This window comes from Carassius auratus, chromosome 5 (assembly GCF_003368295.1).
Source record: "Carassius auratus strain Wakin chromosome 5, ASM336829v1, whole genome shotgun sequence".
Lineage (NCBI taxonomy): Eukaryota > Metazoa > Chordata > Actinopteri > Cypriniformes > Cyprinidae > Carassius > Carassius auratus.
Genome location: NC_039247.1, coordinates 18,942,213 through 18,966,479, shown reverse-complemented (window position 1 = coordinate 18,966,479; position 24,267 = coordinate 18,942,213). Strand labels below are relative to the sequence as shown.

At 37.3% G+C, this 24,267-nt stretch overlaps 1 protein-coding gene across 1 annotated transcript in view; it reads right to left on the bottom strand.

Moving 5' to 3' along the window:
• The window catches only part of LOC113079338 (neurogenic locus notch homolog protein 1-like), a 43,341-nt gene extending 31,368 nt beyond the window's left edge, over positions 1 to 11,973 (bottom strand). The window contains exons 1-2 of the mRNA XM_026251593.1: positions 11,652 to 11,973; positions 10,042 to 10,114 (exon numbers count right to left, since the gene is read on the bottom strand). Of these exons, the coding sequence (XP_026107378.1) occupies positions 10,042 to 10,114; positions 11,652 to 11,709 (131 nt within the window). The 5' untranslated portion in view covers positions 11,710 to 11,973. The remainder of the gene's footprint in view (positions 1 to 10,041; positions 10,115 to 11,651) is intronic.
• Positions 11,974 to 24,267: the final 12,294 nt, after the last annotated feature.

The window sequence follows — 24,267 nt, the reverse complement described above, 5'->3', positions numbered from 1 at the left end:
TGACCGCAGTCTGGGTGCCTCTAACCCCTCTGAGTGTGCATTCAGCTGTTAAACCTCCTCTTCTTTCCCCTCCCTTCCATCCTATCCCTCGGTCACCTCTCTTTCCCTCTTGTTCTCATCATGGCCTCCCTTTTTAATCTTCCAGCCTCATCTTCACTTCCTTCCTACTTGGCTTCACTAGAGCTGCAGTCACACTCCTCCACGTATGCCTTTCACTGCCTCCCGCCTTCTCCTCTCATCTTCAGCAGTTCCTGGTATATGATGGATGATGAGGTCATAGTGAAAAAAACTCCCTTTACTGTTTTTAAAAGTTAAAAGTTATTGGCCTGAATCGATATCTATTTGTATACAACTCTAATTTACTTTATGCAGCCTGTTCATTATCATAAAAAAACAGTAAGTCAAACAGTTTAAATATGTAATAAAATCTGTGCTGTTAAGTGTTATCACTGTACCGCCATGATGTTATGCAAAACATTTAGTTTTTTATGTGGATATTGAATCGCCAGTGAAGTAATACATTTTAAATTTTCTTTAATAAATAATAATTTGGCATTCAAATACATCGCGAATACAGAAACATTTAATTTTGTGTCGAATGAGAGACCCAACGTTGATTTCATTTTCGTTTTAGCCTAAATTAATTTGTTAGGCATGTTGTTTATGATGCTATAACTTTCAGGCTATTTTTTATTCTTGTTCTATTTAAATAGGCTACTGTTATTTGAAAGGATTTGTTGTGGAGTGAGGGGAACTAAAATAGCATAGCTATATTTACAGTGTTTATTATAATGTTTGTAAACATTTCACGTCGGCATTAGGCCTATTTCTGAAAGAAAATAATAAAATGTGGCTTAGTAACATACTAAGCCACATGTATGTTTTTTTCTCTCTAAACATTTTTTTTTTAAATGTAGCCTGTTTTAAGAATGCTGCAAACCTTTTTAAATATTTTGATAAATTACTAAAAAAAAATACATAAATTACTTTTTAAACCATTTAACTGATTGTATTAATCGGTCAAAATTCTTTACGGTCGGTTAACGGTTAACTGGTTAAAATGACCATCCCTAGTCTATATAATATATACTATTTAAAATGTTTCATACAGTATTTTTGTGAAGGCAAATGAGTGCTAAATAGCATTGCTGAAATAAAATTACCACTTATTTTACATCCAGTAAATTACTCAAAAATATACACGATCAGTATGTACTTTTTAATGCACAATATATTGGTACAATATATTTGTTATCAGACAGTATTTAACATATTTAATTTATCAGTCTCGGGTTATTTTTACATTTTAATTACATGAGCTTTTTCTTAACAGCAAAGTTAAAGTTGATCTAGTAAATCACTGTTGAATTAAATCTTTAGTAAACAAAAATAAATATAATTTTTTCATAAAGTCACTTGTTTGTTTTACTGGGGTGTTGCTGGTGGGTGCCAGGGTCTTGTTTTTTTAGGTTTTTATTTATTAAATTTTTTTGTATGGTTGACAAAAATCATCTCTTCTCAACCAACTACACAATTTTCATTGGCGGATTTAATATTTAGAGTTATTGGTTACTGTGTTTGGAATAAAGATGCTTGCTTTTAATACAGTAATTAACCCTCAAAGACCGATATAGCCGCCCGTGGCTAAAAATAACTGTTGTTTTTAATGTTAAATCACTTTTGAACCGCTAATCCAATCTGAATGTTTTAAAAAATGATGTATAGCAGATATTCTCCACATTCATCTCATTTGGATATTCAGAGGCGCCGTAGTGCACGTGATTACGTCATCACATTTTGACAACATTGATTCGTAAGAAACCAACGCTTTCGTTCCTCTAAACCAAACAGAAATGATTGTTGACTTTTAGTCCCACCCCCGAGCCCAGATTGGTTCAAACTGCCCCATATTCAACCAATAAGTAGTCATTTGAACTACTACATAACATATTTCTTTTGAAATATGAACGAACACAAAGTGAAAGTGAAGTCTGTCGCGAGTGCATGGATACAAACACAAAGTAACTCTCTGAAAAAGCACAACAACAAAAAAAACACACGACAGAGAACTTTGACATAAAACAAATCAAAACCAAGGATGAAACAGTGGTACATATCTGATAAACACTGGAATTTATGTCTAGGTCACTAGGCGATGTCACTTTAAAATCGATTCTGACACATATTACAGCCATCGGATCTCACATTTATATTATGTCTCTATTATAATTAAATGATTATACAAAGTATATAGTTCAAAAAGATAGTTTGCACTGTTGTTTTCTATTGCACTCTGAATATTTCTCTCATTTTGTGTAGTTTGTGAATCATGAACTGTTTTTGCACTGTATTGTTGAAGACAATTTGTGCAATTGTTTTTACTATATGCTGCATAGTTTGTGTTTATAGTTCCTATTCAGATTGAAAATATATTTCTCAGAAGAAGAAGAAAACTTGTTATGTTTGGTTTTGTTATCAAATAAGACTCTTTTTATTTTCTTTACTCATTAAAATGTTTTTGGACACATCTCTATTGTTAGTTAACGAAATAGGCCTTTTTTTTTTACTTAAAAGCGCAGATAACAATATTGTAATAAATGGCTATAATTTGCTTGGGGAATGGTATATCTACACAAAATTTTATTTGGAAGTGTAAAACACCCAGACACAACTTTCTAAAGAAATATATCCAAAATTTGGGAGTTTCTGTTTTAGTACAGAGTAAAAAACACCAAAATGTTGCTTGCATTTTTCTTAAAATTCTGTAATTTCATTCAGTCTTTGAGAAAACGAAAGTAAAATTGTGACTTTGAATTAGTTAAACCTAAACTGTAAGTCCTCCTGTTTATAATGATATATGGCACTTGATGCTGACTGTTAGAATAGGTCTGAAAAACAAAGAAAAGTCCAGGTGTGTCAGGTGCCCCAAAAATGTTCTAGGTCTTTAACTACATGCACTTTTTGTCAGAACTAAAGGTAACACTTTATATTAGGGAACACTTTTCACTAATAATTGGTTGCTTATTAACATGCATATTACTAGCATACTGGCTGTTTATTAGTACTCACAAAGCAGATATTAATGCATGTCCATATTCTATATCCCTTACCCCTACTCAATACCTAAAGATAACTACTACTACAACTACCTTACTTACTATTAACAATCTGCAAATTAGGAGTTTAATGAGGGAAAACTCATTAAACAAAGTTAATAGTGAATATGTGTTCCCTAATCTAGTGTTACCAAATTAAAGATCTATCTAGCCCATACTGTATATTATATGGAATGAAAAAAAAACCCTTTCCAAACACTTTCAATAATACACAGCAGTCTGACAAGAAGAGCTCACTAAAAGCCCAAATTCTTTAGTTGCTCTTCAATTTAATTTCCCAAAACTAGTCTGGTAGGATTCCACGATGGATGGACCTTTGACTCACAAGCTTTCTGAGAGAAAGGACATGAACCTGGTTTAAGGGATAGTTGCATTGCCTTTGGGGAGGAGCCTGTGGCCTTACTGGAATGTAACCGTTTGCATAAAGAATTCACCCCATTCTGTGTCCCCATCCCATGACAGCACTCCTCAATGGAGAGGCCTGGCAGCCGCACTTAACGGCACCCTGTGGAAAATCACACCACCTTTCGAAAGTCTACTAGACCTGCCTGTCCTGGTGAACAATCCCACTTCTGGAGAGGGTAAATACATAGGGCACTTAGTCAGCCTTGGCTCCTGCTAGGAAAGCACACATTGGGGAATTATAGTGAGTACACTGAGGACCTCAGTAGGAAACCCTGCCAGTTTGCTCTTTAACTTGGCAAATGCTTGTCACATCAGCAATCAAGCTTAAAGTGGCATAAGTCCACAAAAATGTGGCCTACTAAGATATAAATACATTAAAGAGGACAAAAGCATTGAGACTTGGTCTGTTTTTTGCCCCTTATTGAGTAGATTTAGAAACTTTTAAAGGAATATTCTCCATAGACGCATAAGTTGAATGCTTTTCTCCATTGTTTTAACAAATTAAGGGACACATCAAAAGAATTTTCAATAGTTATTATTATATTTTTGATTAATTTATAACAAAACATTAATGTGTAACTTGCTGTTTCTTTTTTTTTATAAAAGGTGCACTAAGCAATTTTTGCCAAATAATATTGATATTTGAAAGCACCAAAACAAACATGCTCATACCCCAACAGGACCTTGCACTATTTTGATAACTCCACCCCACACATACATTCACAAACCTGGCAGCGACGATGGAAGAATCTGCTATGCCTGCCGACCGCAGCATATTCAAGCAGAAGCCAACACAGAAAAGTTGTGTGAAAAAGCAAAACCAACATAACTCACCTATCAAGAAGAAACAAAGTAAAAGCTGCTAATTTACATGGTCCTACCTTTTGCCTGATCGTAACCCTTCTTTTTAATGTTTTTTTCGTCTGAAAATGTCCTCTTTTTTAAATCTGCCATCTAGGGCTAGATGATATGGCCAAAATTTATATCACAATATATTTGTTAATTTCTGTCGATACAATATAATTCCGATATCAAATTTGAACACTTAAAAAAAGTATTGTAAAAACTGCCAGGAATGCCCACAACAGATGTCTGTGCATACAAACTTATGAAAATGAATTTGAAAAGTCTATGACACCTCATATATAAAAAAAAAAAAAAAAAAATATATATATATTTTACATAAAAACCCCACAAATAAATTATTGTTAACCTTTTATTTGTATTTAGCCTTCATACAAACAAGAAATGTAAAATCACTTTTAAATAATAGTCTAATTCGCCTAATTCGTCTACAAGTCAAAAGTTTTTGAACATTAAGATTTTTTATGATTTTAAAGAAGTCATGTTGATGGAGATGGTCTTATTGAAAAGAGCGGCAGAACTAGAATTTTCTCCAGTAGCGACTGTAATCAAAGCAGTTCCGTTCATGAACGCTTCTTCATCAGCTCACTTGAAAATGCCATCAAAACTTTTCTGAAGACAGTCCTAGTCCTTCAGAGATACATTCAAACATTCAGTGCTCATGTTTATTTAACGAAGTCAAACGCTACAAATAAATCAATATGGGAAACACTGGTAATGTTTGTTGAAATATCGGAAATGTGTTTAAAAATCATTATCAGCGTTATTGAAAAAAATAAAATCGCCGCCATATTGATATTGAATTATTGTCTAGTAATGTGATTATTGTCTAAACTGTAGTATTACCCAAATACTGCACAGTACATCTGTACACCAAATACATCTTTCTAAACTTACTTTAAAAAAATCACAGTAAACAAATCTCCATCCTCATACAAGAACCCTAAAAATAAATCACAAGTTCTGTAAACAGACCTAGTTTGTGTTTGATTCTGCATTGTCCAGAGAATGACCCTGTACTGTTATTCTACCTTCACTGTCCTCTCAGAAATACCTTTGTCCTCTGGAACACCATAAATGTATAATATATCAATTTAACCCATATTACTTTATTAGTTTGTTTGGTGTGTTCCACTCGTCGGCTCTCGTCGGGCTCACATCGGTGGCAATTTGCACGATTCAACATTCAACAAGTCTTAATATTCAATGCCCCGTTTACTTTCATTGCAAGTACCTTACTAATTTTGACTGAAATATTTTTTTTTTAAATTGAAATTACTTTTTTTTTGTTTGTCAGCATCATGCCTCTACTTAATAGAGCTTAGCTTGTAAGAAACCCATGACATTCCGACAGGCAATTAGCTAGCATTAGTTGTTTGTGTGATGACATCATGTAAGATAGTTGTTAGGTTTTGTTAGGAAGGTCGTTGCACCACCAGGCTGTTTTGTTCCCTTGGGCAGTACAACAATAACACAAAATCTACTCTCTTTTAAACCCTAATTTCCTGTAGTCAAGAGTTTAACTCTGAGGAGTCTTTGGGTCTTGTCTGTTCTTTATGAAACATCATCCCGGGCTCTTCGTACTCTCTCTGTAATCAGAGGAGGAGACGTGATCCTCCAGGCCCACATCTGTTAGTGTTCATTATGCCTGTGTTTATTTGTCCCTAGTACTGAAGGACCCTATGGGAACGACAGTTCCACTGAGGGACAAGGAGCAACCATTAACTGACCCAATACTTTTCTAATGAGTGTTGTTGTTCCTGGTGGTTTTATGAGGCTAGGGACTGAGTTACTGTGTTCAGATGTTTTTCACGCCACTAAGTAGTAATTTTGAGCGGAATGATGGCAGACATTTAACAGGAAGATGATTTATTTATTAAAATATCCTCGTCAACCCCTCTGAAAGTGTGACAATGTGAGAGGAAACTTTCAAACATCTGCCACTTCCAGTGCCAGGGATGAAAAGAAAAACCACAGGCATTAGCGCGTATTATGCTGTAAGTAGCAGCCATTGTACACTGTGAATTATTTACCTTGATACAGATCCCTTGTAATGCTGTGTTCCACAGACAGATGGTTCAGGTCAAAAGCATCAAACAAAAACAACACGCGCCTGGTTTGTTTTGCTGCATTTCTTTTTTCTTTTTTTTTTGACCTTGGCCAGCTGCACACATGGAACATAATCTTGCAATAACAGTATGTGCAATCAAAGTTTGCTGAATTCCTGTTAGAAATGAGACAGAATCACAAGCCACTTTGGTCAGTCGAGACATTACGCCGTGCCATAAAGCTGCCAAGAATAAGACACTCAGCAACTTCATTAAGACATTAGTCCTCTGTAATGAAATAATAAAAGACTTCAACTCTTCTTTTGGTCCTGGTGTGCATTTCCTGTATCTAAATGCAGTAAAGAACTCATCTCTAGAGAGAAGGGTTTGTCCCGTATCTAATTTTACAAAATGATTACACAATTTGTCTAAAAAGGTTTTTATTTAATGAAAAATTAGACTTTTTAAACAAACTATTATGTTTAAGCTTTCTTTTCTTTCCTTCTGGGGCCTGAAATGGAGGTATTTTGGTCAATACTGCTAATTGAAATGAAACAAGTGAATGGACCGTTGAATCACTGGCTCACATGATTTGTTCAAAAACAGAATCATTCATTAATTTTGTTTTTTGCAACAACAAAAAAAGTCTACTTTTAAAAAGTAATTAATTACTATTACTAATTACATCATCAATATTGTATTTAAATTACTTTACTAATTACTCTGTCTGAAAAGTAACTTAATTATTCAAATCGCTTTATCCCTAAGAATAAATTACCTGTGCTGAATAAAGTTGTGTCAGATCGCGCTGTTCCTCTGACGTAAATTCCTCATAGCAGGACTTCTTTCAAAAATGATGAAAATTAGTCATATCATGACTATAATCTATAATCTATTTTTTGTTGATGAGGGTGTTTGCATGCAGGTGACTGCACATAATGAGCTCAGATATGGGAAAGACTGTACCTTGCTTTAGTGTCATACGGATTACATAATCAGAGAATATTCGTTTTCGGTTTGAATTTGTTCATTTATAAGTAGACACAAGCTTCCTATAGACATATTTCTCATGTCTCTGTGTCAAATATTTGCTGAGTTTGTGTAATGTAGTAAGTTGCTCAGTGAGGCCTACACAGCAGAAATGGCAATCTATTTGTTTTGTTTATTTTGTAAAAGCAAAATGTTTTGTTGTAATTGTCAACAAATTTAGATTTCAAATCCAATATTGATTTTAGAACTGTTGAAATTATTAACTGTATGTAACGGAAGTACTTTATAAGTAACTGTAATTAAATTACCTAAAAATGAGCAGTAATCCCTTACTTTACTTTTTCAGTGGATAGACCATTTAATTGAAGTAATAACTTAATAACGCATTACACCCAACAATGGCCTCAAGTGTGAATTGAATTATTACATTGATATTAAATAATATTTAATGATATTTCCACTCGGAAGACACTGAGCTCTTTTTTGCACATTACATCAACGGCTGCCCATCAAAGACATAAACGGAGGGTCTCAAAGTTCACATCATCTCTTTGTCAAACACTAATCCTTTTTGTTTCAAATCTGCTGTCCCTCATACATACAAGGAATTCAGATTGGAAGCTGGTTTTGTATTACTGTCAGTTGGACTTCTGGCCTTGCCAAAGCGTCAAAGATAATGGCTCACTCTCTCCTTTACGAGCCTGTCAGAGTGCCAGATATGAGTGTATGGTATCCCTGGCATGGAATGTCAAGTAGAATGAATCCATCTTCCCAAAACAATATAAGAATAGCCGAACAGAACTTGATATTTAAAATAATTGACACTTAATAATTTTCATAATCAAATCTAGTGTGTTTTAGGAGCCCATGCACAGTTAGCATATGCGGTCAGGTAACACAAAATGTGTCTCTTATGGAACAATTAACTAGTTTTATGTAGGTAAATATTAAGTAATACATATTTAATCATTACTAATACTATTATTTATTATTACAAATAATTAATGGGTACTTTTTGTATTATTTAAAAATGTTCCTCAATATTACAGAATCAACTGAACCTAATTCAGTCATGTTTAAGAACATCTTTTGAAGAATATTTCAACTCTAATGAAGTCAAAAGGGGCGCAAACCTCATTGACTTTCATTTAGGGAAAAAAACAAATAAAATAAAAACACATTGAGACAAAATATCTTCTTTTGTGCTCCACAGAAGAAAAAGTCATACAGGTTTGGAGCAACATTAGGGGGAATAAATAATTACAGAACTGAATTTGTTGGGAGAAATATCTCTTCAAAGGAACAATTGCACATTTTCACTATTTACAGTGTGTTGAATAAAAGCACAAAGTATGTCACAAAGCATTTGAGGGCATTCACAAAGGATGCTTTTGATAGAGGGACAGTGTGACCAAAACTGACCTACAAACTCACTTTTTGCCAAAATCTGTCAGATATGTTGCAGCACCACCAGTTTGCATTTGTTTGTCCACCAGTTGCATTTGAACAATAGATCAATGTCACAAGACAGTAGAGAGAGAAGGCCTTCGTTTGTATCTCCATGTTTAATTAGAGGAGTCTGAGTATGATAGGGCACAATGGCGGCTTTGTGGCAGGGAGGCTGCCAGACAGAATTAAGATGTGGCCCACCGCCAGCACAGCTCCATGTGCTCGCAGTCCACTGAGGGAGGCCAAAAACAGAGCCCTGCCAGTGTGCTCCTCCATAGCCACCCTGATAAACTCATTGATAGCCAGAGAAAGACAATGTAAACCTGGCCAAATGCTTGCAACCCAATCCCGCATTCACATCATTGCTGACGTAAAAAAAAAAAAAAAGGCCAATGAGAGTTAACCCTATTAGAAAATCAACCAACACAATTAGAGTAAAGAAGCAGTCAACCATCCTGTTTAGGTACAGTAGAGAAATGAGAGTTATGTGATGCTATTTGCACTGAGGCAACCTGTTTGCTCTTGATTTTCCACTGGTGCAATGCTACCAATTATGAAAACATCCAGTCCAATTACACTCTACTGCCATCTGTCCTTCTAATGTAAATCACAGAGAGTGAATGGGCATTCAAAATAGGACAAAACTCCCGCACAAGGGGCAGGGCGTGCAGGGGGGGCCTCGGGCATTCTGGGAAGCCTCAAACAGATTAGTCACACAGAATTAATCTAGACTGGAGAACAATGGTCGCAGAGCTTTTGGCAAACCCCAGCTGTCGTTTCATAAAAGCGAATACGGTTTAGGACAACGGGTGTCTCCAAGACTTGGGCTGGAGAAGTGGCTCGTACTCATGACCAGCCGGAGGGGGGTGATGCCCTTGACCCTCTTCCTCAGAGGCTGTGTATGTCGTTCATTAGCTGAGGCCATGTTCTTTAAGGAGAGAAGCACCCTTAGCTTTTATTTGCAAGGTTAGGATTCAAATTGATCAAATGTATTCTGGTATGCAACAGATTCATACTGAATTGCTGAAAATTTGCAACTTTCGGAACCCGATCACAAAGAAATCTCATATCAGTGATGTGTGCAATTCAGAAACATTGTGTTAAATTCCTCCAGGGTATTGACATGGTTCAGAAACAGCAATTTATATGACTGTGTTCTAATTACTTACCTGCATTCTCCTCTTCCATCTCCAGTAGGTTCACATGTACCACCATTTTGGCATTTTTCTGAACATTCCAGGCCTAGAAACACATGAAACAAGGTAATACATTTCTACTGAGTGTTGCGTGATTTGATCTCATCTCCAAACTAATACATATTGCCAAAGGTGTTATGATACCTTATTTTAAAAGGCAACAACTGAGATTTTTTTTTAAATATTAGCTAAAGTAATGTATGTATTACACATTCCTAATTTTTCAATTTGGTTCCAAAATATGCGAAAGTTATTAAGATATTGAGCATAACCCAGAAAGAAAGTGTGACTCCTAACACCTTAAAGTGATGTTTGTGGACAGAGGGACTTGACAGCACACTGCTGTGAACTTCTTCATTCTGCAGCTGTCCTGGGGAATGTAATATGGCAAGCTCTTTCAACATTTATATATATTTATATATACAAATATATATATATATATTTATGTATATATATATATATATATATATATATATATATATATATATATATATATATATATATATATATATAATTTTATTATTATTATTATTTCACTAATACCTATTCATTATATGATATAGTACACTTTACAATAGTGATTATTTCATTAGACACTAGAACTATTTCTTATCTTAAAAGCATTTTTTTTTTCCGTGTCACATACAATGACTAATTAAGAAAAAATCCTTTTGAATAATTGGATTATACTACTTCTAATAAATAAATTAGTACTAGGGAAGCTAAAAAATGCTGCAATTTGAATAGTTACTAGAATAAAAGAGGTACCCGCAACAATTGGAATGCATACTAGTCAGAAGTGAATAGATTGTGAGTAAAAATGAAATAGGTAGGCTACTTGTCACTATTTGGTAATTGACGAAAAGCAACAGAATAAGTTTTAGTATGTAATGTAAAAAAATACTTCAGAGAAACTCAACTGTCTGAGTGTGCCACAAGTGGAATACGTATAAATAGTTACTAAATAAATTGCAGAAGACACTACTCACTATTAGATTACTTAAAAATAAGCAGGCTACTGGTAACAAAACTAGATACAAATTGCAAGGAATACAAACGGCTTGCCATAAATGCAGCTACGTTGGGTAGCATCTCACTGCAGAAGTGTTGGAACTTCAGTAAACTGCATTGTGTGAACACTAGTGTAGTATCGAAACCGCCATGTGTGTGACTGATTCAAAAACCCATTCTGATGCGTTCAAACAGGAAAGGTAGCCAACTTTTAGTGTAGCTACTAAAAAGGTGAACATTTATATTTTGCTTTGGAATAAAACCAGCGGCAAGTTAGCAGTCTCAGTCCAACATAGTTTTTATAGATCATTTTGTTATACAATTACAGGTAACGAAGTTAAACTTCAGTCTACAGAAAACCAAACGATTTATCACGTCTGCTCTGTCTGCCGTTTGAAATGACATCAGTGCGCAACAAGTGACTTCTCGGACGAGGTGTTTAATTTTACAATAAATGTCGGAAATAAACGAAGACTATTTATTAGCAGTCATGTTAATAATAACGTTATTGACAGCAGAAATTGCGACTTGCAGCTAATAAAGAAAGCATCTTCCAGTGAAAAGTATCCTACCTTGCGTCCAAGTAAGGAGTGATATCTGAAGAATTAGTTTCACGAGGAAAAGATGCATTCCTTCTTATGGATAGTTGTGGGATTCCACGCAGGCTTAACATATATCCAACATTGGTCTGTTCAAGATAAGGAAATGATTCACGCAAGTATAAAAAATAAAAATAGATCCAAAAACAGCACTTGTGGTTGTCCTCGCGCACTCCGGTGCTGCTCGTGCAGTCTCAGCTGAGTGAATGAGATCATGTATTCAAGGCTTCATTCTCCTGCTCTCATCCAGACGCTCCTTCCGCCACAGCAATTCACGAGCTCGAGCATTAGCTATTCATTTACTTGACAAACTTTCTGAAATGGCAGTGGGAAAAACACGCCTACTTCTTTCAACTCGGTTGGGGATTTTTAAAACATTTTAGCGGGAAAATCTCAGCACCAATGCAGTTAAAACATGTAGTTTAGGCTACTGCAATCACCATGTAAAGACAACTAATGAAATAGTTTTGCATCCCTTGATCAAAGCCTACACTGCACCTATAGGGGAGCCAATCTGCCAAAATAAATAAAATGAGTTAAGTGTTTTTTTTGTTTTTTTGGTTGTTTGTTTGTTGTTTTGATGGTGCAATGCAGAAAGTTCAAGTGCTATTTTTTAAGATGGGCTAACTAATTAAATTTTGACAATTAATATAACTCTACCCACAGTAACATGCATAACCTATTTATTATCCATCATGTGCAGACATAGTTTAAGGCTACAGTTTTTTCTCAGTTTGATTTGCATGAGTTCTGCTTGACTGTTACTAATAAACTGCGGGGTTGAAAATACATACAGTTTGCAGCATGCTGTGGTTTGGGGCTTGCCAAACTGTGCATTTGTGTTCTGTTCTGATTCAGTTTTGAGTCAGACTGTTATGCTCAGAAAGTTGTAAACCAATTTTAGGGACCAAAAATGCAAGATGGTCCTCACTGCAGAACACAAGATCCAGGGGGCGTGGCTGGATCCAAATTACATATATCCCACTTTACATATACCTAAACCTATACCCATCTCCACCCCCCGATTCCTAAACCCACCCATCTCCACAGCTAAACCTACCAATCTCCACCCCCTAGATGTAGATCCAACCATAACATAGTTATAGTTTATATTATATTCTACATCTGTCCAGTTTGGAATTACTCCCTCTGCAAACATTGTAGTTGCTCTGTAGTGTGTAACCATCCTAGAGGTGGCTGTTGATAAACAGAGAACCACCAGAGAGACTTTTCATGTGAAATTAGTTTCAATTTACTGATTCGGTTTAAGCATATAACATAAATGCAGGGTGCATAGTTTCTATGCCCTCAAGACAAGGTACAAATGCTTGTGGAAATCTGTTCATAGTTCAAATATTGCCCTTAAAGTTTGTTTTTGAAACTGCCCAGTATAATAAGCATGAACATGACAAGAAACTTTAAAAGGGAAAAAGTCTTAATTTGATTAAGAGGTGAGAACTCTAGTCATGTCCTAATTTCAACTCCATGGACCTACAAAAATAGGCCGCTGCTATCTTGGCTTTTTTTTTTTTTTTTTTTGTGCAATATGAAGTCTGAACATGCAGTGATGAATCACAACAACACACAAAGGTTCTTCACATTCTTACTTTCTCTAAACACAACTGGAAAGTCCCTGTGCTCCATAGCTGTGAACCACAGGAGGAATATAGCAGATATTTGGGGTATCAGGGAAAGAAGAAACGGACATGCTTTGCAGTTATGCTGCAATAATATTTGACAGAATCAACTCCAGACACTGATTAAAGCACCTCTATTCAGACTGTGAATGATCTAGACTTGTAGTAAGCCTGCTTGAGACCACATACAGCATTAAGTACATCCACGTTAACTACATTTAATCTCAGCCAATAAGCACTCAAGTTATGGCAGGTTAGGAAAAGGATAGAAGCAGCAGTTATAAAGGGAAGGATGCATGTACAATGTTGCATTAGTCATACACATTTACAGTACATTGATCAACCTGTTTTTTTCTCCAGAATACCAGATAATGTGTAGTTCTTCAGAAAAGAAAAACCAGAGAATGAATGTATTTAATGAATAGACAAATCACTCATATTAAAACAATTTTTTAACAAAGCCTGATTATTTACTCTTAAATCTGCACTTGCATTAGATAGGCTTTGATAAACAGTTTTACAGATTTCAGCATTTACCCCATTCGAGTAGATAAGAGATATATTTAAATGACTGGAACTGACTGGATTGCATTTTATTATTTTTATTATTGCGTAAGGTGTGGTGAAGCCTTTCAGTGTCAGTAATTATCATTCTCCTTAAGAATTCAAGTGCAAACAAACTGTCAAAAACACCACTGCTGGGCTTGATTTAAAAACTTTTTGGTTTGCACAGTTTCTTAACAATGGTACTTACTGTACAGCACACAAAATAGATTCAAAGTGGAAAGAATTATGCTTAATTGTCTATGCAACCTCTAGAAAACCTAAAAAATGTACATTTTCTTGTGAGATCAGATTGAACAAGCCTCATTCTTAACTATTTGTCCTTTTTATATTTTACACAACAGCTTGAAAAAGATGGTCATAAAATGTTGTAAATATTTTGAGAATTTTGGGACCAAAACTTTCTTCAAAATATCTTCTTTGGTGTTCCACAGAAGAAAGATTATGAAGTAAATTATAAAATAATATAAGACAGAATTGTGTGGACTATTCCTTTAATAGCACAGTAAAATTAGATGTATAAACATATGACATAAACCTGTAAAACACTTTTTTTCATTATAAAACACAATTTATAATGAAACCTAAGCACTGAGGAGGCGTTACTAGTGTGGCACTGCAATGGTCAAAGATAGATAATCGAAAGAGCAATTATTGTCTATGTCCTGCAAAAATAAATAAACACTGGGACAAAAATATGAGACAAGTTCACATTTTGAAGATTCATAAACTCTTCTAAAGTTGTACTGATGAGAAAGGAAATGCGAATAATTTAACCTTCTTGGAGCATAATAACACAAGAAGAGTTAGTAAGTAAAGGGTGTGACTTTCATATTTTAGCACCCGCAGGCTGTGTTTTTTATTTCAAATCCTTGTGGTATTCCATAAATCATTGTATGTGTGTGTTTGTGTATTTGTGTGTGTATTTCAAAAGTCTTCAGGCAAGGTGAGGGTGCGCGGGAAATGTCTCAAGATGTAGTGTGACCTGAGGGCCAGCGAGATCTAAGAGGCTGTAGAGGAGGTGCTCACGATAAGGAGATAATTGGATTTGTGTGTGGACATGCAGAAACACTTCCCACACTCAAAGCTGGCATCAAAAGCATGAGAACTGACATCCTATCTTGCACCTGCATGTGCTTGCAGTTTTTGACTTTTGTTTGCGTTTCAATTTGTGTATTTCATTTTGTCAAGTAAGCAGCCTGTCTTAAGTCCATGTGTTTTTAAAAAACTCCTACACCAGCCAGCTCACTTTTAAAGAATCCGTTTCAAAAGTGACTCTTTTAAGCTTATGAATCAATTCGAAGAACGTGGATAAACCTTGTTTACTTACTGAATCAATAGTTAATCCAAAATGAAAACTTTTGTCAAACTCTCAAGTTGTTCCAAAACTTTTTCTTTTTTTCTGTTGAACAACTACAAAAAAAAAAAGAAAATATTTTACAGGTTTGTTAACCAAACAACTGATGGTAGCCATTGACTTCCATAGTAAAAAAAAGTTCTGTACTATGGAAGTCTATAGCTACCATCAACTATTTACTGTCAACATTCTTCAAAATATCTTTTGAGTTCAACAGAAGACTTGAGGGTAAGTAAATGACAGAATGTTAATTATTGGGGGAAATAAACGTTTAAAATCCTCAATTTTTAAATCCAAAATAAGGAAGTCATGAAACACCAATAACCCCAAATTCCTGAACCAAATGTGCTCCTTGAGTCTATTAAAAAGCATTTGTGGTGTTGTATGTCATGTTATGTCATGCTAAAAATAACAGCAGGTTTTCTCCTGTGAGTAGAGCCTGTTGTTGTAGACGTGTGCATATCTGTGGGGGATAGAGTGAAACCCAACAAACCACAACATTCCAGTTGGCACTGCGCTTCTACAGTTTTCTATGACTAAAGCCCCTCTAACTGGATATTTATGGAGGTTTTATGTATCAGGATAATCCATCAAGGCTATTACATGTGAAAGTGACACTAGAAAGCGACTCAAATGGTATTAAATGGTCCACTTGAACACATTCAACTTACATTGCTTGTTTGTAAACATATAAAGATAAATATCACCATACCGACCTCTAAACTAGTGCATGTTTCTTTTTATGGACATCCATTCTTATTCACGCTATACTGGGCTTTATTATAAACGAGTGAATATGGAAGTAACATAATGCAAAGTAATTATTGCATTGCAGTGGAAATAAAACTCTAGTGTGGAGTACTGTTCATAACAGGCATATCAGAGATAAAAATCTATGTTTCCCACAATTGTTTTGGCACTCATTCTGTTCATTAGCAACAATTATATATTATTAATAAAAACATTAGACTGACAGTCGGGAAAAGTTTTATACAGTAAAAGTAATGTTAAAGGTGATATGTTACCATAGTGATTTTTATGCATAAATTTGATTGTTTAGAAGAAAGAAAACCCCATCTTCTAAAAATAACGAAAATACATATTGTGGTGTTGATAAACTATAAAAATTTTAATAATGTTTTATTTCTTTATTTGTTTGTTTGGACCATAAAATGTTTACCCACTTTCTTTGAAATATCTTCTTTTGTGTTCCACAATTCATACAGGTCTGAAGCAACTTGAGGCTGATTGTGAGACTATTTTTCTTTTTTGCATATTAATAGCAAAGAAACAATTGTCTTCAAAAGTATGTTTATTGTTACGGACACATTTGAAATGATTTAATGGAAGATTAATGGAAAATTATTTATTGGAAGAAAAAATTGAGATACGCATTTAAAACGTTGAACTTATGACACTTTAGCATTGAGGAGGCAGAAGTGTGGTTGAGAAGTCACTGAAATGGTCAAGGACAGGTAATGGACAGAGCACTGTGTGAATGTCCTGCATAAAGAAAACACTGGGACAAAGATATCAGACCAGTTCACAGTTAATTTCCTCTCCCCTCTTCGTTTTCATAAATAGAGAGAGATCAGTGAGGCACCTATAATGTGCCATACAGGGGGTTAACAGGCATAGATTGAGAAACCTTGGTTTAAACTGACAGACAGATGGGGCACCTGGCCAGTGAAGGTGAAGGTGTCTCTTGCTGTGTTCACACTTTGGCAAAATGCCACTAATCACCAAACACTTCACAGAGGGTCATAGCTGTAAAGAGCTTTAGGATGTGCCAAAGATTTTATTACTGTGTGCCAAAAAGCAGGATGCAATTTACAGTATTTACTTAATTCTTTCCATTGCAGGTCCTGTTACAGAGGTAATTATGGATCACACACCTTCAGTCTTCTGACTGAGAAATCTGACACCTATACTGATGTATGCTGAATAGGAGAAGGGCCATAAAAGTGATTATTTTATGTTGTTGTTTAGCTTCAATTATGTAAAATCGTAATGGCCCCAGACTTGTGAACATTTGCATGCAGTCTAAATTACTTTGTACTAGGTTTATTTGATATCTCCTGTTCTACAGAACAAATCCTGCCATTGTAGTGTCAAGGCTGTGGGATCTGCATATAAGGATTTCTGGTGTTGCTGGAGGACAGCCCACCAAAAATTACTACAATGTCCTATTGTGATTCTATTGTAGTCTAATAGCTTCCTTAGTGAATCAGCGATTGATTTATGCATCCTGCTCCTCTGAATTCTTCTCACAATAGATGTCTGGCTTCTTGTTTGAAATATGAAAAGACTTTAAGACATGTAGAACTCATGTGTTGCAAAAGGGAAGATGAGAGTGACGCAAATGGTAAAATTCGAATTTAGCCCAACATTTCGACCCAGAAAGCATGTGATATGTTTACCGGCTGGTTGCTCTAAAGGCTTGTCTGTTTTGGAGAGGCCACAGCTGCTTCCCAGCATTGTACAGAGATACAGCGTGTGGACAGACACCCAGTGCGCGTGTCATGCACCATAGAGCTGTAACTGCAGGACAGTTCCCTTACAGGCTTTGTTTTTGGCTACACAATCACAAACAGGAAGTTGCTTTGGGTCAGTCACACAGAGGTACTTCCCCCTTTTGTTTGTTGGAGGTTGTGTGAAAGTTTGTGGTACAGACCCCATGTCGCCCCATTTCTCTTAACTCTCACCAATCTCTGTGTTGCATCCTTGATCATTTAAAGACCAACATGTGAAGTCGCCATACGTCATGTTTTGATCTGTAAATATATGATAGCATTCTTTTCAGATAGATTTCCACCTGTCACCATGCTGAGCAAAGATTTGGATATTATTTAGACATAATATAGAATTATCAAATTCAGAAGACAAAAAAAGAATGAAAAAACTCTTCAGTACAAGTGGCCAGTTATACTAAAGTGAAGTAGTTTTACTTTTCTGTAGTTTGTCAGTGGCTCTCTATCCTACCGACGGTGTTACCTGAGCAGTCGAAAGCTGTATTTATTGCATGGACGGAGCAGAAATGTAAATGTCTAAATCATATGCACAGTTCCATTGAATGATAAATGTGATAAATGCGGATGTACCGAATGTTCGAAGGAAACAGATAAAATAACCACAGCATTAACAACGACCTTGAAATAAGAGTGCAAGGTTTATCTGAAAATCAGATGCTCGTTCGTTTTCTCTCAGAATCATCATTCACTGATGGAGAGGAAAAGTTAAATAGCTTCTATAGCATTTTATTTTGTGAAAATGAGATAAAGAAGTTTTCACACAGAAAGAGAAGTGAGCTCGCTCTCTTAGACGTGCCAGGCTATATCTGCAGATAAACTGAATAAAAAGCAGAATGAACTGATGAAACGTAAAAAAAAAATAAAGAAAAAACACAATAAATAAAATGTATGAATGATGCAGTGCTAATTTACGTACGTTTATTACAGCGCAGAAACTATAAAGTATATTTTCTACCTTATTCTGTGCTGAAAATTTAAATAATTGCTAATCAAATGTAATATATAAAACAATCATAAAATGATTTTACACCGCAGTCGGTGTGTGAATGTGTGTGTGAATGGGTGAATGTGAGGCAAATTGTAAAGCGCTTTGGATGGCCATGTGGTCTGCTGAAAGCGCTATATAAATGCAGTCCATTTACCATTACAGCTAATTAAAAGTAATAAAAAAAGAGAATTCCTTGTAAAAAAAAAAAAAAAAAAAAAAAATATATATATATATATATATATATATATATATATATATATATATATATATATATATATATATATAATAATTATGATAATACATAGGCTACATACATAAAATGATTGTATTTGACATTTCTGTCACTTCTGAAATTATGTCTACGCCCCTGGGGCTGGATTCACGAAACATTCTTAAGAATAAAATTCTTCTTAACAGCCAATTTCTTCTTATTTTCTAAATTAAGAAAAAATATAAGAATATTTAGTATTGCCAAAAAAATCAAGAATGTTCTTATCTTTTTTCTTAAGATTGTTCTTGACAAAACTTAAGAAGAATTCATATTCTTGAAAGCAATCTTCTTAAAAATCATCGTAAATAACTTCTTAAAGGGTAAGTTCACCCAATAATCAAAATTATGTAACCCAAACCCGTAAGACCTCCGTTTATCTACGGAAAACAGTTTAAGATATTTCAGATTTAGTCTGAGAGCTCTCAGTCCCTGCATTGAAACTGTGTGTACGGTATACTGTCCATGTCCAGAAAGGTAAAAAAAACATCATCAAAGTAGTCCATGTGATGTCAGAGGGTCAGTTAGAATTTTTTGGCAAAAACTAGCAAAAACTACAACTGAACGTGTCAATGTGTCGCTCATTATCTGGCTCTGTGTTCTCTCTTCACAGCAGTTCAGTCAGTGTACTGTTTGAGTAAATGAATTACTCCGGGATATTGGTTTGTTTGAACTCAGAGGGAGTCTCAGCCACGTTAAAAAAGTTAACAGCTTAAGTAATTTGTGGATTAATGCGTATTGGAGATGCGAACCGTTTAAAACGATTCAGATCGATTTGGTGAACTGGTTCAAAAAGATCCGGTTACATCAAATGATTTGTTCGCGAACCAGATATCACAAACTGCTTTGTTTTGAACTCTCTCTCACAACAGACACAGAAGAGAAGACAATGCTGAATAAAGTCATAGTTTTTGCTATTTTTGGCCCAAAATGTATATCGATGCTTCAAAAAATTATAACTGACCCTCTGATGTCACATGGACTATTTTGATGATGTTTTTCTTTACCTTTCTGGACATGGACAGTAGACCGTACACACAGCTTCAATGGAGGGACTGAGAGCTCTCGGACTAAGTCTAAAATATCTTAAACTGTGTTCTGAAGATAAACGGAGGTCTCACGGGTTTGGAACGACATGAGGGTGAGTTATTAATTACATAATTTTGATTATTGGATGAACTAACCTTTAAATTTAGGACAGCCCCAGACTTAAATCCCCAAAAATAAGAATCATTTAATGAATTTATTGGGTTATTTCAATTTAATTGTTATATTTAAGCATTACAACAACAGATACATATAATAAATAGGAAGACTAGGGATGTGCACGAGTTTTCTAAAGGGACAGCGATGACTGTTAATGTAAACACGATTGCTCATTTGCTGCCTTCAAAACTTATTAGCAACTCTAAAACGAGTCAGATACGGAGCTTTAATTGAATGCCATTTTTTTTTAGCTTATGAATACATCATCTTTGGCAGTATTCAGCACATATGAATGCGCAGGATGCATTTGCTGTAGAAGCGCAGACTCACATACCAGAAGCATGAAACTCAGATGAGAGTGCAAAAACACAGCACAAAAATGAATAAAACATATAGCTGCAGCTTGAGACAGGCTATTTAAAAATAACTCTTCAAAAACAGGCTGCATTAAAAATGTGAAGCTGAGCGCCAGTCAAAGTCGCAATCAAAAACAGTCTATGGTGCGTGCTTATTAAGATTATTAGGGTAATCTACCGGAAGTGCAAAAAGACAGAGTTTAGCAGTGCATCATGTATATTAATTCAGATAATGGATGTTAAGTCCTTAAGAAAAAATTAAGATGTTCTTAAGAATATATTTTAGAACCTATTAAGAATTTTTCAAGAATTGCACTTAAGAACTGCTACGTTCATGGACTTTATGTTTCCTAATTTGGTCGTTTTCCTGTTCTTGTTTTGTTAATTGATTGATCCCCACCTGTCTCCAGTTCCCTGATTACCTCCTGTGTGCTTAAATACCCTGTCTGTTTAGTTCTTCCTCGTCCGTGATTAATGTAGTAGTGTTATATATTGTCTATGTAATCTCTATCGATGTTCAGTAAACTCCTCTTTTGATTAATACCCTCCTCGAGCGCTTGATCTCTATGCTAGCATACACATGACTGTAACAGAATCACGGACCCAAAAGTGTAGGTTATTTAGCTGTGTTTTTTCTTTCTTTTTGTTTTGTTTTCCTCCCTCTCCCAGAATGGCAATTCCAGCAGTCCGACTCCTGTGCCTGGAGCAACTGGACCGTTCGCTGGAGGACCATACCAGGGACATTCTTGATCTGGTGTGCCTTACCCACTTCCCCGACTGCTTGCTCTCAAACTTCTTCTACACTGGCCTGAGCATGCGGTGTAAGGCACGCCTACCAGCGAACGGTCCCCGAGAGGATTTCGCCGCTTTCGTGGAGTGGGTGATGGAGAAAAATGGAGCCGCAGAGCCCGAGCCGATTACCGACAGGAAACAGGAACTAGAGAGCGACTGACCAGGTGTGTGAGCTGGCAATACCGTGCGTCATGGGAGTTTTAGTGGAGATTGAAGGTGTGGAGGAAAGCCCTGCCCACACTTCTGCGACTGAGGGTGAGGGTGAGAGGTTTTGGAAAGTTATATTTATTGACCTTATAGGCTTGTGGAGGTAATTCCTGAATCCTCTGTTTCTCCGCTGGTTCCGCCCAGCCCTGAATCTCCTTGGTCTCCACTGGTTCTGTCCAGCCCTGATCCTCCTGTATTCCCTCCCAGCCTCCTACTCCCACTTCCTTCTGTCAGTTCCTCTGCTTCATTTCCACTGGTTCCGCCCAGCCCTAAATCTCCTGTGTCTCCGCTGGTTCCACCCAGGCCTGAATTTTCTGTGTCTCCACTGGTTCTGCCTTGCCCTGAGTCTCCTGTTTCTCTACTGGTTCCGTCCAGCCCTGAATCTCCTGTATTCCCTCCCAGCCTCCCTCTCCCGCCTCCTCCTAGACCTGCCAGTTCCTTTGCTCCACTTCCGCTGGTTCAGTCCAGCCCCGTATCTCCTGTTTCCCTGCTGGTTCGGTCCAGCCCTGATCCTCCTGTATTCCCTCCCATCCCCCCTCTCTCATATCCTCCTAAACCAGCCAGTTCCTCGACCTCATTTCCGCTGGTGCCAGTCAGTTCCACAGCTCACCCTCAGTCAGTGCAATCTGGGCGCGATGGTTTGCCGCGGGACTTCCAGTCTCCAGCTCAGCATTGGCGTGTGGATTCCCTGTCTCCACCTCCAGCCTCCGAGCCCTGGACTCCTCCTCGGTCCTTCGACCCAGCGGCTCCGCCTTGGCTCTTAGCTCTCTCGTCTCCGCCATGGCCGGGCATCCCACCTGCTCCGCCGGGCTCCCTTGTCCTTCAGGCCCCACCTTGGTCAGTCGTCAACCATCCACCGCCTCTGGACTCCATTCCTCTGGCTTTGCCTCATCACTCCATCCCTCCGGCTCTGTAAGGTTCCTCCTTCCCTCTGGTTCCGCCTCCATCCTCAGTCACTCCGGCTCTGCAGTGGCCTTCCAGGGCCCCGCCTCTGCCTTGGTCACCTGAGCCTTCTGCTCCGCCTTGGCCCTCCGGTTCTGCGGCTTCACCCTGGCTCTGCGGCCGTTCTGCTCCATCTTGGGCTCCTCACCCACCAGCGCAGACTCCGTCTGTCAGCCCCCTGGTGTAATCGGCTGCTCCTCCACCATGTCTCCTCCTGCCATCGACTCCAAGCCCTGGACTCCTCCTCGGTCCTTCGACCCAGCGGCTCCGCCTTGGCTCTTAGCTCTCTCGTCTCCGCCATGGCCGGGCATCCCACCTGCTCTGCCGGGCTCCCTTGTCCTTCAGGCCCCACCTTGGTCAGTCGTCAACCATCCACCACCTCTGGACTCCATTCCTCTGGCTTTGCCTCGTCACTCCATCCCTCCGGCTCTGTAAGGCTCCTCCTTCCCTCTGGTTCCGCCTCCATCCTCAGTCACTCCGGCTATGCAGTGGCCTTCCAGGGCCCCGCCTCTGCCTTGGTCACCTGAGCCTTCTGCTCCGCCTTGGCCCTCCGGTTCTGCGGCTTCACCCTGGCTCTGCGGCTGTTCTGCTCCATCTTGGGCTCCTCACCCACCAGCGCAGACTCCGTCTGTCGGCCCCCTGTTGTAATCGGCTGCTCCTCCACCATGTCTCCTCCTGCCATCGACTCCACCGTGGATCTCCATCCTGGCTGGTCTCTGGAGCACCATCTGGCTCCTCCTGCTCCGGCTCCTCCCTGGCTCCTCCCTCCATCCACTCCACCCTGGTTCCTAGCTCCGTGATCCCTCTTCGCCTGCCCCTTTCCCTGCCCCATCCCCGCCTCCAGAACCCCCACCCTCCCTCCACTGGTATTCCTCTTGCAGTGCGAGGACGCAACGTTCCGGGAGGGGGCGAACTGTTACGTTCATGGACTTTCTGTTTCCTTATTTGGTCTCTTTCCTGTTCTTGTTTTGGTAATTGATTGGTCCCCACCTGTCTCCATTTCCCTGTTACTTCCTGTGTGCTTTAATACCCTGTCTGTTTAGTTCTTCCTCATCCGTGATTAATGTAGTAGTGTTGTATATTGTCTATGTAATCTCTATCGATGTTCAGTAACTCCTCTTTTGATTAATACCCTCCTCAAGCGCTTGATCTCTACGCTAGCATACACATGACTGTAACACTTACGAACTTCATGGAATTTATCTTAAGAAATTTCTTTATTTCTTAGGAAGATTTCTGTGAATCCTGCCCCTGGTGTGACAAAATGTTAGCCTATATATAATACTCTTAAAGCTCTTTTTTTTTCTTAGCTTACATACATTTTTACATGCCATGTCGCATCTAACAATGAACAAAAGTTTTTATTTAAATTTTTCTAACCTATGGTTCTCTAACCATAAAGGCTACTGTTATTTGCCCCCTGACTAAGCTTTTTAATAATCCTGTAAATGTACTTAAAGAAAGCAGAATTGAATCTAATTTAAATGTGAATCGAATTGAATCGTTCTAAATTTGCAAAAATCGTTCTGGAATCGAATCGAAAACCTGTGAATTGAATCGCTGCCTTCCCAAAGATTCACAACCCTAGTACAAACCATTTTTTGTTTAATGATTATTGTTTGTAATGTACTTTATCATATAAAAAAAGATATTATATTATTTTAAAAGACAATACAGTAAAAGACAGTAATCTGTTAAATATTATAAAACATGTTTGTGATAAAATATATGAATTACATTT